The sequence below is a fragment of the Chiroxiphia lanceolata genome, chromosome 5, assembly GCF_009829145.1.
Source record: "Chiroxiphia lanceolata isolate bChiLan1 chromosome 5, bChiLan1.pri, whole genome shotgun sequence".
In the NCBI taxonomy this organism is placed as follows: Eukaryota; Metazoa; Chordata; class Aves; order Passeriformes; family Pipridae; genus Chiroxiphia; species Chiroxiphia lanceolata.
In genome coordinates this window covers 1240941-1256875 of record NC_045641.1, presented here as the reverse complement: position 1 = coordinate 1256875, position 15935 = coordinate 1240941, and the positions used below count along the sequence as shown (strand labels likewise).

At 49.4% G+C, this 15935-nt stretch overlaps 2 protein-coding genes and 1 long non-coding RNA gene across 4 annotated transcripts in view; 2 read left to right on the top strand and 1 right to left on the bottom strand.

The window, feature by feature from the left end:
- COPG2 (COPI coat complex subunit gamma 2) overlaps window positions 1-2216 on the top strand; it is a 31851-nt gene extending 29635 nt beyond the window's left edge. Inside the window, exons 22-24 of the mRNA XM_032687271.1 lie at window positions 274-412; window positions 518-616; window positions 1740-2216. Coding sequence (XP_032543162.1) covers window positions 274-412; window positions 518-616; window positions 1740-1870 — 369 coding nt within the window. The 3' untranslated portion in view covers window positions 1871-2216. The remainder of the gene's footprint in view (window positions 1-273; window positions 413-517; window positions 617-1739) is intronic.
- MEST lies at window positions 2120-10285 on the bottom strand. Of its 2 annotated transcripts, none has more exons than XM_032687310.1 (11): window positions 10109-10285; window positions 8846-8925; window positions 8416-8493; window positions 7481-7617; window positions 6552-6610; window positions 6271-6311; window positions 6018-6088; window positions 5388-5489; window positions 3855-3931; window positions 3404-3467; window positions 2120-2952 (listed from the first exon to the last, which is right to left on the bottom strand). In XM_032687310.1, exons 1-11 carry the CDS (start codon window positions 10260-10262, stop codon window positions 2835-2837), a joined length of 981 nt encoding a protein of 326 aa, XP_032543201.1. In that variant the 5' UTR covers window positions 10263-10285; the 3' UTR covers window positions 2120-2834. The 2 variants fall into 2 exon arrangements, with proteins under 2 accessions (XP_032543201.1, XP_032543202.1); XM_032687311.1 differs by having other exon boundaries at window positions 7481-7587.
- A 1394-nt stretch (window positions 10286-11679) lies between these two features.
- Window positions 11680-14596, top strand: LOC116786610. The gene is made up of 3 exons (XR_004357000.1): window positions 11680-11786; window positions 12747-12810; window positions 14467-14596. It is a non-coding gene; the product is annotated as an uncharacterized LOC116786610 (long non-coding RNA).
- The last annotated feature ends 1339 nt before the right edge of the window (window positions 14597-15935 follow it).

The following is a 15935-nucleotide window of genomic DNA, read 5'->3' as shown; positions in this document are numbered from 1 at the left end:
TGGATGCCCAGTGAGGGCTATAAAGGGCTTTAAGCCACCTGATTTTCTGTTCTCTTTTAGTCTCTTCTGTGTGGATATTTTTCATGTTTACAAATGACCAGAATACACCCAGTTTTTCCCCATTTTTAGGAGCCGTTGTCACGTGCTTCTCCCAAAATTAAAGCCAGGCACGGCAGAGCTGTCCTGGCAAAACGCTGCTGGATCTTTCCCTTCCCAGGGCGAGGCTCCTTTCCTGCCACTGACCTGAAAATCTCCCTCCCTTTTTCCCCTCAGCTGGAAGACTTGGAAGTGACCGTGTCCGACCACATCCAGAAGGTTTTAAAGCCCAACTTTGCAGCTGCCTGGGAAGAAGTGGGAGATGACTTTGAGAAGGAAGAGACCTTTGCCCTCAGTTCCATCAAAACCCTCGACGGTGAGACGGTCCCTCATTTATTGGTGGGAAATCTGCCAGGCTGGGATATATATATTTTTAGGGAATTACCTGGAGGTAATTTCCTTTTTTCATCCCTGAATGCAGAAGCTGTCAACAACATCGTCAGGTTCCTGGGAATGCAGCCCTGTGAGAGGTCGGATAAAGTGCCGGAGAACAAGAATTCCCACACGCTCTACTTGGCTGGTGAGTGTTCCCTGCTGCTGGATCCCATGTTTCCATGTCCCCACAGATTTCTGCTAAAGGAAGGGAAATTATTTGGGAGGTTCTGCTCTTGTTTTGGGAGCTTTTGCTCTGTAGAAAAGAGGGGTTTTTTCCCTGTGAAAGGCTGCAGTGAAGCAGTAAGTTGGATCCTGCTGTCTTGGATGTGCTCAGGCTGAGCTCTGTGTCTCTGGGATTGGAGGAATTCTGCCCGTGGAATCCTCTGGATTGAGAACTTCCAGAGCAGACACCTAAATAAATTGCCTGCCTGGGGATATCTCAGAAGGGCAGTTGCAGGATCATCTCCTTCCCAAGGTCCTGTCACTAAAGATACACCCTGGACTGCCCTGCAGCACCCACAGCTTCTTCTGGAATCAGGGAATCATTGGGGTTGGAAAAGCCCTCTGAGATCATGGAGTCCAACCAGCCCCAGCAGTGCCAAGGCTACCACTTACCATGTCCCCAAGTGCCACATCCACAGGGATTTGAAATCCCTCCAGGGACGGGGACTCCACCCTGTTCCAAGGCCTGACCACCCTTTCCATGGAGAAATTCCTCCTCAGCCCCAACCTGACCCTCCCCTGGCCCAGCCTGAGGCTGTTTCCCCTTGGCCTGTCCCTTGTTCCCTGGGAGCAGAGCCCGATCCCTCCTGGCTCCAGCCTCCTTCCACAGAATTTTAGGGAGCCAGAAGGTCCCCCCTGAGCCTCCTTTTCTCCAGGCTGAGCCCCCCCAGCTCCCTCAGGAATTCTCCAGCCCCTTCCCAGCTCCCTTCCCTTCCCTGCACACGCTCCAGCCCCTCCGTGTCCTTCCTGAACCGAGGGACCAGCTCCCAGCACCGGGGCACAATCCCTTCCCTAGCCTTGCTGGCCACACTATTCCTGACACAATCCAGGTGCCAGTGGCCTCCTGCCCCGCTGGGCAAACCTGGGCCACTGTCACCAGCCCCCCCAGGGCTTTTTTTCCCAGCTTCCCATCCCCTCTCCCCCCAACCCTGGAGCTCCGCGGGGTCGGAGCGACCCATCGGGGCGGTGACTTGCTGTCAGCTGCTGGGTTAGGCCTGGCTCAGAGCCTCTCCTAAGCTGAGCCCTGCCTGTCTTTGCCCCCCCAGGTGTGTACAGGGGCGGCTGTGACGTGCTGGTGAGGGCCAGGCTGGCGCTGGGGGACGGGGTGACCATGCAGGTGACGGTGAGGAGCAAGGACGAGGCGGCCGTCGACGTCATCCTGGCGGCCGTGGGCTGAGGCCGAGCCGGGACCTGCCCCTGGAGAGGCCTGTCTGTCCTTTTGCATGTGGGTTTTATTCCTCAAAATCTGGGAAAATGTTTTCTACCAGGTCCCATTCTCGGTGGCTTGGCCGTTCCCACGTCCCCTTCCCTCCGTGTCCCTCGCACATTCCCACTTAATTTATGGGAAGAGAAAAGGGGGGCGTGTGCAGGTGGGTGAGGAAACGGGAGTCAGGCTTTTTTTTTTTGGCCTTTTTTTTTTTTTTTGTCCAAAATCAGTTTTTATTACCAGAAAATAAACCCTGGTTGGAGCGGCGGGGTTCCTACGAATCGCTGTTAATAAAATAGAAATTTCTTGTTCTGGTTCTGCCTGGTTTTCAGCGCAGGAAAAGAAAGAACCAGCCCGTTTTGTTCAACAAAAAAAGCCCCTTATTCCCAAATTAAATTCCCAACATAGGCTGGTTAAAAAACCACAGGGAAACCTGCAGGTTGACGGCGTCTTCGTGGTTCTTCCTGGGGGGAAAATCCACGTGCAAAAGAGATGGAACTTCATCTCCTGAGGCAGATTTATGTCAGGTAATTCCCAACACCGGGGCAGCCTGTAGTGGGCTGGAATGGGAAACATCCCGTAGCAAAAACTGGGAAGGGGAGGGGACACAGGGACCTCTCTGCTGCTGAGCTGGTGTTTCTTTACCAAGCCAGGGTGAGGAAGGAAGGAAGAAACACTGATTTAATGCTGAGTTCACCTCTAAATCCAGGGTTAGGCCGGTCCAGAGGGTGGGAGAGCTGTTGGCATCCCGGAACTCTTTGCTTTTCCCACACCTCCCTGATGTTTTCCCGATGTTCCAAAGGATTTAACTGCCCGAGTGCAGCCCTGAGTTCAAAGTGTTGAAGTGTTGGCTCTGGGAGGTAAAGCCAAGGTTTTTTCCTGCCCCCCAAAGCCTGACTGGGAAGCAGAGGGCGAGAACTGGAGCAGCAGCAGCTCAGAAGGAGTTGATGAAGTTGAGGTACGAGTTCAGGAATCCCGTGGGATCCTCCAGCTGGGGATAGTGGCTGATGTGGTCGTCCAGCATGGACACTGTGGACATGGGAAGCAGCTTCCTGTGGGAAGAGTGGAGCAAGGTTAGTTAAGCTCAAGCACAGGGACAGCAGCAGGCTCAGCCGGTGCCACCGGTGAGGAGGGCAGGGCTGGGATTCCACCCAGAACATGGATTTGGGATCAAAAAAAGCCACAGTTGGCCACTCTTCTGAGTGCTGGATTTCCTCCAGGTTAGTTTGGAGGAGAAAATTCCCTCGGGGATTAAATCTTCCCTCTGTGGTTTTAAAATCTGTCACTGGTTTGACTGAAAGTTGTGATTTTTAATTTTTTTGGTGCCTAAAATAGGGAAACAGATCCCAAACTGCACAAGGCTGCGACTTGGAGTCGCTTGGTTCCAGGTGGGAATTAAGAACAGCCTCCGTGAGAGCGGGATTGGAGGGAAAGGCAGCCAAAATATCCCTTGGAATGAGGCCCCAGGGGCACATTCCCACTCAGTGGTGGGTGGGATCTTACCTGTAAAGCTGGAGAAACTCCGGGTGTGGATTCACGGGGTCCAGGGGGCCGTAGATGAGATGCACTGGGAGAGAGAAGAACAAGGAATTTACGCCCAAGGACATCCCTAAATTTAGCCAAGGGCCGAATTCCCCCCTCAGGTGGAGCTTGGGAAGCTTCCAGTGGAGCCCTAAGCACTCCAGGGGCTCCAACAGCCTCCAGTGTCCTGGTTGGAACTTCCCTGGAGCAGCACCTGGAATGAACCTCTCAGGGAACGTTGCTCTGCTCAGTGGGACAAACTTCCCTTGCCAAGGCGTGGCTGAGCCTTCAGCTGGAAGTTTGGGATGTTCCCCCTGGATTGGAGCTCCATCACCATCACTGGGATGACGGGAAGCTCCGGCGAGGAGCGGAAGGGGACAGTTCCCACTGATCCCAAGCAGGAAAGGAAGGGATTCCAGGGATTCCTACTCACGTGGGACAGAGGTGGACACCAGAGCCCCGACCCAGCGGTCACTGTGCTGCTTCCTCTCGTTGATGTACTGCAAAACACTGAGGAGAAATCCCTGGTTACGGACATTCCAGGGTGGCACAGCCTGGGATTTGCTCCCGGGGCCACGGATGGTGAGGGGGGATCTGCATTTCCTGTGGATCTCCCTGGGATAACAGCACCACAGCATCATCCTGGAGTTCAGTGACTCGATTCTTCCAGGGGGAGGAAGGGAGAGAAGGACACGCTGAACAGGGACGCTGAGCTCACAGCCAAGAGATCCTCCTGAAAGCCCCAAACTGCAGCAAACAGGACCTTCCAAAATGGGCAAACATGAACTTCCCAAACTGGAGCAAACAGGTCCTTCCAAAACTGGAGCAAACAGGACCTTCCCAAACTGGAGTAAACAGTGCTTCCAAAACTCCCAAACTAGAGCAAACAGGTCCTTCCCAAACTGGAGTAAACAGTGCTTCCCAAACTCCCAAACTGGAGTAAACAGTGCTTCCCAAACTCCCAAACTGGAGTAAACAGTGCTTCCAAAACTCCCAAACTGGAGCAAACAGGACCTTCCCAAACTCCCCAAACTGGAGCAAACAGGACTTTCCCAAACTCCCCAAACTGGAGCAAACAGATCCTTCCAAAACTGGAGTAAACAGTGCTTCCCAGACTCCCCAAACTGGAGCAAACAGGATCTTCCCAAACTGGAGCAAACAGTGCTTCCCAAACTCCCCAAACTGGAGCAAACAGGACCTTCCCAAACTGGAGCAAACAGTGCTTCCCAAACTCCCCAAACTGGAGCAAACAGGACCTTCCCAAATTCCCAAACTGGAGCAAACATTGCTTCCAAAACTCCCAAAGTGGAGAAAAGAGGACCTTCCCAAACTTGAGCAAACAGGTCCTTCCCAAACTCCTGAACAGGTCCTTCCCAAACTGGAGCAAATGGGTCCTTCCCAAACTCCCAAACTGAAGCAAATGAGTCCTTCCAAAACTCTCAAACAGGACCTTCCCAAACTCCCAAACTGGAGCAAACAGGACCTTCCCAAACTCCCCAAACTGGAGCAAACAGGACCTTCCCAAGCTCTCAAACTGGTCCTTCCAAAACTCCCAAAATCCCAAACTGGAGATTTGGCACTGGGACTTCTGGGAATGGCCCAGAAGATCAAGGACATTCAAATCCAGAGGCAAAGCTCTCCTGGGACAATCCTAAGGGATCCGTTCACCTGCCACAGATTTATCTCCAGTCCTTGAACCCTCCCCCAAATCCAAGCCCTTGACTTCCAAAGACGAAAAAATTCCCACATTGGATCATTTCAGGCTTAGATCCAGTTCCAGACTTTTATTTCCCTGACCTGCATCATCCCAGTGAGAACTCCTGCTCCCACATCATTTTTTGGGGATGAAGATGATCCCAGGCTCCAACAGAAGCAGCTGGAGGCTCTGGAGAGCTCCTGGATGAGCTCTGGGAATCCTGGAGTGGGTGTCCCAACTAATCTCCTGCAGGAACTCACGGTGACCTACCTGTCCATGACGAGATTCCCGTCGTTATTCCGCACCGCCGTCCACATATCCCAGAATTCCGCCTGCGAGGGTTGTGTGTGGGGCCCAAAAACTGCTCCAAGCCTGGGAAAAAAAGGGAGTTTGGAGAGGGCTTTTTTTGGGAAAAATCCCTAAATCTGACTGTGCGCCAAAGGCAGGGCACGGGTGGGGTTTTGTTGCCTCTGGAATGTGGAATTCCAGTTCTTGTGGGAGAGAAGGAAAGCAGGGGAAAAGCCATGTGGTGGTTTATTATTAGCCCAGCCTGGAGAGGGAATGGCCCGGAAGGTCAACGTTCAAATCCAGAGGAAAATCTCGCCTGGGATGGTGCCAGGGAATGTCCTCACCTGCCCCAACACCTGCTAATTCATGGAATCTTGGAATGGTTTGGCTTGGAAAAGACCTTAATAGGATCATCCAAGTTCCATGGGCAGGGACACCTCCCACTATCCCAGGTTGCTCCAACCCGGCCTTGGACACTTCCAGGGATCCAGGGGCAGCCACAGCTTCTCTGGGAAATCCATCCCAGCCCCTCCCCACCCTCCCAGCCAGGAATCCCTTCGAATTCCCGCTTCCCTGCTCGGCTCCCATCCCTGTGGACTGTCCCCAGCTCACCCTCTGGAGAAGAAGAAGAAGTTCATCAGGCGCAGGAGGAGGGGGGACAGCAAACCCCCCTCCTGGAGGAGCTGGGGAGCAAGGAAAACAGGAGATGGGACACACGGATCAATCCTGTCTCCGGGGAGAGCTTTTCCCACAACTTCCCGACCCCGGAGACACCCACAAGGACTCCTGGTGGGACACTGGCGCTCCAAGGGGTGTTTATTTGGGATACTGGGAGTCAGGCCAGACAGAGAGGGGAGCAGCTCACCTTCTGGGTGAACCTGGGGTGGTTTGTTTCCGGAAAAATCCCTGGAAGGAGGCAGGAAAACAGAGCTGTAAATCCACAGGTGCTTTGCTTCCCATTTCCTGGTCCCTCCCTGTCCTCATGGGGCCATGGAATGTGGGACAGGGAGCCAGGATTGGACTCCTAATCACAATACCTTAATTGCACTTCCCTTGGGATTCAGGTGAGGGAGATGGGAAGGCCACCCTATCCCATGGATCCCCATCCCCATGGATCCCCATCCCACTTTTCCGGGCGATCCTCACCTCCGTTGGATAAGCAGAGGCTGTTGATCAGGATGCTCCCGGTTTTATTGTGCTCGTACCTGGGGACACCAGAGGAGAAGGTGGAACACATCCAGACCTCTCCAGGATCCAAGGAATGACCGCCCAGGAGGTCACGTGGACAGGGCCAGGTCATCCCTGGATCCCTGCTGGGGTTTGGGTGGATGGGACCCTTGGGAATGACACGCCCTGAGAGCTCTCAGCCTTGGGAGGCACGAGGAAAAGGGGGATCCCACTGATTGCTGGGAATCGTCTCCATGGGGACAACAAGGAATGACAGGGGTTGGAATGGTGTCCCTGGGGACAACAAGGAATGACAGGGGTTGGAATCATCTCCGTGGGGACAGTAAGGAATGACAGGGGTTGGAATGGTGTCCATGGGGACAACAAGGAGTGCCATGGGTTGGAATCACCTCCATGGGGACAACAAGGAATGACAGGGGTTGGAATGGTGTCCATGGGGACAACAAGGAGTGCCATGGGTTGGAATCACCTCCATGGGGACAGCAAGGAATGACAGGGGTTGGAATGGTGTCCATGGGGACAACAAGGAGTGCCAGGGGTTGGAAATGTCTCCATGGGGACTACAAGGAATGACAGGGGTTGGAATGGTGTCCATGGGGACAACAAGGAGTGCCAGGGGTTGGAATTGTGTCCATGGGGATAACAAGGAGTGCCAGGGGTTGGAATGGTCTCCATGGGGACAACAAGGAATGACAGGGGTTGGAATCATCTCCATGGGGACAACAAGGAGTGCCTTGGGTTGGAATCACCTCCATGGGGACAACAAGGGGTGCCAGGGCTTGGAGTGGTGTCCCTGGGAACAACAAGGGGTGCCAGGGGTTGGAATGGTCTCCGTGGCGTGTCAAGGGTTGGAATGGTGTCCATGGGGTGCCAGGGGTTGGAATGACCTGTGGAGCAGCTCCTGGGCCACCGTGTCCCCGTAGTCATGGGCCAGGAGGTTGATCCGGTGGTGCTGGAGGCCGAGGTGCCGCGCGAGCCCTTCCACGACGTTGGCCTGCTCGAAGATGGAATAGCGGTGGGGCCTCTGGAAAAGTGGGAGAGGGGCCCCGGTGAGAGCCTGAGCCCACAAATCCCGGGAGAAACCCCCAGATGGGATGGAGAGCAGGAGTTTGTGACCCTGGATTGAGCAATGGGATGTTCTGGACACCGGTGGTGTCCACACTGTCTGTGCTCCAAAGGGATCAAGGAATGCTTTGGGATCATCAAACCCCAGAAATCCCAGGAAAAAGCTCCAAATAGGATGGAGACCAGGATTTGGTGACCCTGGATTGAGGAATGGGATGTCCTGGATCACCTGTGGTGTCCACACTGTCCGTGCTCCAAAGGGATCAAGGAATGCTTTGGGATCATCAAACCCCACAAATTCCAGGAGAAAGCCCCAAATGGAGGAATATCAACTGATTCCAACAGTTTGTGACCCTGGATCATCGGCATGTCCTGGATCACTGGTGGTGTCCACACTGTGCGTGCTCCAAAGGGATCAAGGAATGCTTTGGGATCACATCAAACCCCACAAATCTGAGGAGAAACCCCCAAATGGGATGGAAAGCAGGAGTTTGTGACCCTGGATTGAGCAATGGAATGTCCTGGATCACCGGTGGTGTCCACACTGTCCGTGCTCCAAAGGGATCCAGGAATTCTTTGGGATCATCAAACCCAAGTGAGGCCCCACCACAAACCTCCCCCGTCCCTCCCACTGATCCCTGTTATCCTACGTCTTATCCCTTTTCCAGGTGTAAATGGGAGGGAAAACTGGGCTCCAAAATGCCTGGATTTGGAGCTGGAAAGCATCCAGGAAAATCCTCCTCCTGGGGCTACTCACGGGCTTGTCGCTGAAGCCAAATCCCAGGAAATCCAGGGCGATCACCCGGTGGAAGCGCTGGGTCAGCCCTTCCCAGATCTGGGAAGAGGGAGAAATCCATTAAAAAAGCATCTGGAAGGAACATCCTGGGATTGCTCCACCCCGGGAGCATCTTCCAGCTCCAGGAAAACAGCAGGAGCTCCAAATTTCCCAATAAACAACCGGACCATCCCAAAAAAACCCCCAAACCCTCTCCAGTAAATAGCTGTGGATCTTTCCAGCTTTGGGATGGAGCGTGGGAATGTGAGGAGAGCTTGGATCCCGTGTGGGGTTGTTGGGAGAGGAAGAACAGGGCGGGTATCCTGGAGTGGGGCCTCCAGAAGGAATCGGGAATCCTCCTCTGGAGCGTGGCTGACTCATCCCCCTGGGATGTGCCCCCGGCTGCCCTCACCTTGCTCCAGTCGTAGCTGGAAGTCGGGAATCCGTGCAGCAGGATCACGACGTCGGAGCTTCCTACGGCGCCGCCCGAGTCTGCGGAGGGAATCAGCTTTTCCCACGGAATTCCCATGGAATTCCTCCCTTCCAGGACGGGCTTTGGGTCCCGCCTAATGGCACAGAGGCTCCTCTCCCCTTGCCCCCCAAAACCAGGGATATGGTTGATTCCTTCCCGCCACGACTTCCCAGTGGGAAACCCGGAGCGGCCGCGTGGTGGAATCCAGGGATTTATTCATCCCGAATTATTTGGAGTTGCCTTGGTGAGCAACTGCTGCTCCGGGAGAAAAGGGTTCCCGGGATCTCCTCCGTGCTGGGATCTGTCGGAGGCTCTTGGGATCCTTCCCAGCACCCTCCAGGGACAGGAACAGACATTCCCCAAGGCTTAGGGTCGTCCTGCTTTTGGGGTCTGAGGGGGATGTGGGTTCCATTTGGGGTCTGAGGGGGAACATGGATCCTTTTTGGGGTCTGAGGGGGATGTGGGTCCCATTTGGGGTCTGAGGGGGATGTGGATCCCATTTGGGGTCTGAGGGGGATGTGGATCATCCCATTTGGGGTCTGAGGGAGGACATGGATCCCATTTGGGGTCTGAGGAGAGATGTGGGTCCCATTTGGGGTCTGAGGGGGAACAAGGATCCCATTTGGGGTCTGAGGGGGGATGTGGATCCCATTTGGGGTCTGAGGAGAGATGTGGATCCCATTTGGGGTCTGAGGGGGGACATGGATCCAATTTGGGGTCTGAGGGAGGACGTGGATCCCATTTGGGGTCTGAGGGGGGACATGGATCCAATTTGGGGTCTGAGGGAGGACATGGATCCGATTTGGGGTCTGAGGGGGATGTGGATCTCATTTGGGGTCTGAGGGGGATGTGGATCATCCCATTTGGGGTCTGAGGGAGGACATGGATCCCATTTGGGGTCTGAGGAGAGATGTGGGTCCCATTTGGGGTCTGAGGGGGAACAAGGATCCCATTTGGGGTCTGAGGAGAGATGTGGATCCCATTTGGGGTCTGAGGGGGAACGTGGATCCCATTTGGGGTCTGATAAGGGATGTGGATCCCATTTGGGGCACTCAGTGCTTTGCTCCAGCCCCACTGTCTCCAGGCAGTGGCTCCTCTTGCATCCATTCCATTTTGGGATGGATTTTCCCTCGCGAACCCCCCCCAGGGCCCCCATTCCCGCTCTCCAGCGGGATGATCCCGACGATCCCACGATCCCGTCACCTCTGTAGAAGATGTTCCAGCCCTTGTAGGTGAAGAAGGTTCCGGAGGCTCTCCAGGAGCGCAGGGGGGGGGAGGGCTGGGGCGGGGGGAGGTGCAGGTACACGGCCAGGAGGGGCACCCCCAGCAGCCCCACCTGCACCCACCACTCCTTCATCCTGCGGGAACAGCCGCACACCAGGAATGCCCCGGGATCCCACCAAGCCTCTCCGGGGCCCCAAAATCCAGCTCGGTGTCCCCAGAACTCCTATGGCCCCATAAGCCATCTCCGTGTCCCTAAAACCCACCTCCATGTCCCCAAAACTCCCACAGCCCCATAACTCACCTCCATGTCCCCATAACCCACCTCCGTGTCCCCAAAACTCCCACGGCCCCAAAACCTGCATGTCCCCGGGGTGGGATTTGGGGTCTGAGGGGGGATGTGGGTCCTTTTTGGGGTCTGAGGGAGATGTGGATCTCATTTGGGGTCTGAGGGAGACGTGGATTCTATTTGGGGTCTGAGGGAGATGTGGATCCCATTTGGGGTCTGAGGGGGGGCCATGGGGTCATCAGGGGATGAGGGGGGTCATGACCCCATGGGGGTTTGAGGGGGGACAGGGGATCACCGGGGCATCTGAGGGGGGTCAAGGGATCACTGTGGGGTCTGAGGGGGGTCAAGGGATCACTGTGGGATCTGAGGGGGTCGTGGGATCACTGGGGGGTCCAAGGGGGGTCATGGGATCACTGGGGGATCTGAGAGGGGTCATGGGATCACTGTGGGGTCTGAGGGGGTCAAGGGATCACTGTGGGGTCTGAGGTAGGTCAAGGGATCACTGGGGGGATCTGAGAGGGATCATGGGGTCACTGGGGTTCTTGGGGGGTCAAGGGATCACTGTGGGATCCAAGGGGGGTCATGTGATCACTGGGGGATCTGAGAGGGATCATGGGGTCACTGGGGTTCTTGGGGGGTCATGGGATCACTGTGGGATCTGAGGGGGGTCATGTGATCACTGGGGGATCTAAGAGGGGTCATGGGGTCACTGGGGTTCTTGGGGGGTCATGGGATCACTGTGGGATCTGAGGGGGGTCATGGGATTGCTGTGGGGTCCAAGGGGGGGTCATGGGATCACTGGGGGGTCTGAGGGGGGTCCATGACCCCCTCGGGGCAGGGGTTTAATGGAGGTCCCCAAGCCCCGCCCACAAGCCACACACCCCCTTGCCACACCCCCACAAGCCCCGCCCATACAGCCACAAGGTCCCTCCCCCTCTCCAAACCCCGCCCCTCCGCGCCCCCCGCGCGCGCCCCTCAGGCACCGCCCCCTCCCCTCAGAGCGGAGGGGGGGGGCCTCAGTGGGCGGGGCCTCCCCGCGCGCGCGCCCCTCACCTGCGCTCAGGTGCCGCCGCGCGCGCGCTCGCCGCGGGAGGGGGCGTGGCCTCGGCGGAGGGGGCGTACCACGAGGCGGAAGAGAAGCGCATGCGCGGCCACACCCACCCCCCGTCCCCGCCCGCCGCGTCCCCGCCGTCGCCCGGCAACGCGCGCGCTGCGCCGGAACGGCTCCCGATTGGGCGAGGGCGCGGCGGGCGGCCAATGAGCGCGGGCGTTGTTGCGGGGTGCGCGCGGCGGGAGCGAGGGGAGGCTGTGAGGGAGGCGGCGGGCAGCGTGCGGGACATGTCGGCCCGGACGGCCCTCGGCAGCGCGCAGGTGCCCTCAGCGGGACGGCGGCCGCACCCACGCCCGCCGGGAGCAGCGGGGAACGCGGCAGGGACGCGGCGCTTCGGCGGGGGGGAAGCTCGGGCGGCCCGCGGAGCCAGGGGGGTCCGCGCGCGGAGGAAACGGGGGAGATTCGCCGGCAAAAAACGGGAGAAATTTGCCTTTTGGCGGCAAAAAACGGGAGAAATTTGCCTTTTAGTGGATAAAAACCGGGAGAAATTTGCCTTTTAGCGGCAAAAACCGACAGAAATTTGCCTTTTGGCGGCCAAAAACCGGGAGAAATTTGCCTTTTGGCGGCCAAAAACCGCGAGAAATTTGCTTTTGGTGGCCAAAAACCGGCAGAAATTTGCCTTTTAGTGGATAAAAATCGGGAGAAATTTGCCTTTTAGCGGCAAAAACCGGGAGAAATTTGCCTCTTAGGAGTAACAAACCGCAAGAAATTCGCCTGTTAGTGGCCAGAAAAGGGGGGAAATTCTCCTTCTAGCGGCAAAAATCCGCGAGAAATTGTCCTTTTAGTGTCCGGAAAACGAGAAAAATTCGCCTCTTAGTGGCAAAAACCGGGAGAAATTTGCCTTTTAGCGGCCAAAAAACCGGGAGAAATTGACCTGTCAGTAGAAACAAACAGCAAGAAATTCGACGTTTAGTGGCAAAAATGGGAGTAATTCTGTTTTTTATGGAGAGGAAAGGGGAGAAATTTTCCTTTTAGCGGCATAAAACCGGGAGAAATTCGCATTTTAAGGTTTTAAATCAGAATTTCGTCTTCAGATGAGGCTTCAGGGGTTTTCTTGCCTCGTTCCTCTTTTTCCTGCCTTTCAAAACCCACATTTTCTGCGCGTTTTTTTTTTTTCCCTTTTAAAAATATTTAAATATTTAAAAAAAAATATTCCTGAATATTTAAATATTTTTTAAAAACGCTGACTTTCTTCCTGTTTTTTCCCCTTTTTCCCCAAGTATTTGTCCCGGCGCATCCCCCAGAACCCCAAATACCAACACGTAAAAACCCGTTTGGACACTGGTGAGTGGGGAAAAAAAAACCCAAATGTGGGTGTGGGAGGATGTAAAAGTTGTATTTTTTTATGTATTAATATGTATTTTATGTATTATACCACATATTTGTACACTATATATAAAAATATAGATACTATATTTATATACTATATATGAATATATGCACTATATTTTTGTACTATATATAATATATACTAATATATACTATATATACTAATATATACTATATTATATACTAATATATAAAGGATATATATTTATATACTATATAAATAAATACTTGGTATATTTATATACTATATATCAATACCTATTATATTATATACTATATATAAATATAGAATGTATAAATATATAAATATAGAATGTATAAATATATAAATTATATAAAATATATAATGTATAAATATCTAAAAAATATAAATATATCACATATAAATGTATAAATATATCATATATAAATATATGATATATTTATATACTATATATAAATATATAGTATATATTTATAATAACTATAGAGTACACATTGCATATAACATTTATACTGTTAATCATAATTTTTTTATATTATAATTTATATACTATATATAAATGTATAGTATATATTTATAATAACTATATATAGAGTACACATTGCATATAACATATTTATACTGTTAATCATAATTTTTTTATATTATAATTTATATACTATATATAAATGTATAGTATATATTTATAATAACTGTAGAGTACACATTGCATATAACATATTTATGCTGTTAATCATAATTTTTTTATATTATATTTCTGGGCTATTTTATGTTATTTCATCTCTTTATCCATAAATTGTATAATTAATTAACAATTATACAATTAATTAACAATTTCTTCGTTAATAATGTCTCTACCCTGAGCTGATTTACCCCAAACACCTGTGGAATTTCTCACTGGGATTGTGATCCAGAGGTTTGAAACTCTTCAAAATTGACCTGTTTGACAGTTTTCTTGTAAAACTGAAATTAAAACAAGCCCCCAGACCTGCAGATTTATTTCTATTTATTTATATTCTTATCTATTTATGTATATTCATATATATATTTATATATTTATCTTCCCACACCACTTTGCATCTCGTTCAAAACTGAGACTAAGTGGGGTGTTTGAAGTCAAAACCTGTTTATTTTCTCTGTTCTTCCTTTTTTTAAAGAAAAACTTGAGGTTTAAATAGTTTTAAAAGAGGGGTTTAATTAGGTTTAAACTGGGTCAGGCTCTGTTGTGATGGTTCCCATGGAATTTACTGCCCTTGGAATTCTTCAACATAGATTTTTCCTTGGATCTTCCCGAGGGTTTGAGCCAAAAGAATTATTTTTGGGGTTTTTTTTTTGCTGTTAAAGCAGCTGAATTTGCTGTTTAATTTCATAATTAATAATATTATAATATTATCTCCCAAAAATGCTGTGGAAGAGGCAGCAAATCCTTGGAATTTTCTCTTTGGAAAAGAGGGAAAAGGTGATATTTCTGTGCCCCGTGTGTTGTCGTGGGGAGAGGAAATCCACCACAAACGGTTGGTTTTTTCCTTCCAAAAATTAACATTTTAAGCTTTTAATAGGCCTGGAAAAAACAAAAAACAAAACCCTCCAAGAACTAAATAATTGGAATAAACTGATTTTTTTTCTAGGCAACAGTTTGTCCAAATACATGGAGAAGCTGGAGGAGATTAAGAGAAGTGAGTATTGGGGAGGAGAAAAATGGGTGAAAAACGGGTTATTTCCAATATCAAGGAGCAGGGGGGGGGGGGAATCCCAGGAGATTTTTTTTACTTGGGAATCTCCTGGGATTTCACTCAAGGATCCAGATTTGGGATTTGGGAATCTCCCACATCCTTCTTTGTGCACTTTTTGGTGTTGGGTGAGCCCGGGGCGGGAAGTTCCCTGGAGTGGGAAATCCTGGGAGATCCTGGGAGATCCTGGGAGATCCTGGGAGATCCTGGGAAATCCTGGGAAATCCTGGAATTCTGGGACTTGCTTTCCCTTGTAGGTCACAACTTGAGCTCTTTTGCCTTGGGGGAAGTGAAATTTCTTCTCAAAATTCCCCAGGGCAGGAAAAAAACCCCGAGATAATTTCTGTGTTTCCATTGATTTCACCCCCACTAAATGCTGCTATTTGAAACATTCTGGGTTGTCCAGGCTAATAAATTACTTTTGTTTATAAATAAAATTTATTTGTAAATATTTCAATACTATTTATGATAATAATATAAATTATTTTATTCGTAAATAGATTTTAGTATTATTTATTATAATACTAGAAACTACTTTTACTTATAAATGTACTTTAATATTTATTGTGTTATTACAAATTATTTTTCTTTACAAGTAGATTTAAATATTATTTAATGTTACAAATTTTTTATTTATAAATAGATTTTAGTAGTATTTATTATTAAAAATTGCTTTTATTTATAAGTGCATTTTAATATTATTTATTATTATAAGTTTCTTTTATTTATAAATAGATTTTAGTATTATTCCAGGTTAGTTTTATTTATAAATAGATTTTAATATGTTATTACCAGTTAGTTTATTTATAAATAGATTTTAATATTTTTACAAGTTTTATTTATAAATAGATTTTAATATTTTTACAAGTTTTATTTATAAATAGATTTTAATATTTTTACAAGTTAGTTTATTTATAAATAGATTTTAATATTATTCCAGGTTAGTTTTATTTATAAATAGATTTTAATATTATTACAAGTTAGTTTTATTTATAAATAGATTTTAATATATTATTCCAGGTTAGTTTTATTTACAAATAGATTTTAATATTATTACAAGTTAGTTTTATTTATAAATAGATTTTAATATTTTTACAAGCTAGTTTTATTTATAAATAGATTTTAATATATTATTCCAGGTTAGTTTTATTTATAAATAGATTTTAGTAGTATTATTACATGTTTTTTATTTATAAATAGCTTTTAATATGTATTATAATATTGCAGATTAATTTTATTTATAAATAGATTTTAATATTATATTGTTACAAATTACTTTTATTTATACAATTTAATATTATTTTTAGAAATTTTATTTATAAATAGATTTTAATATTATAATATTTAAATAATATAATTATACTTAA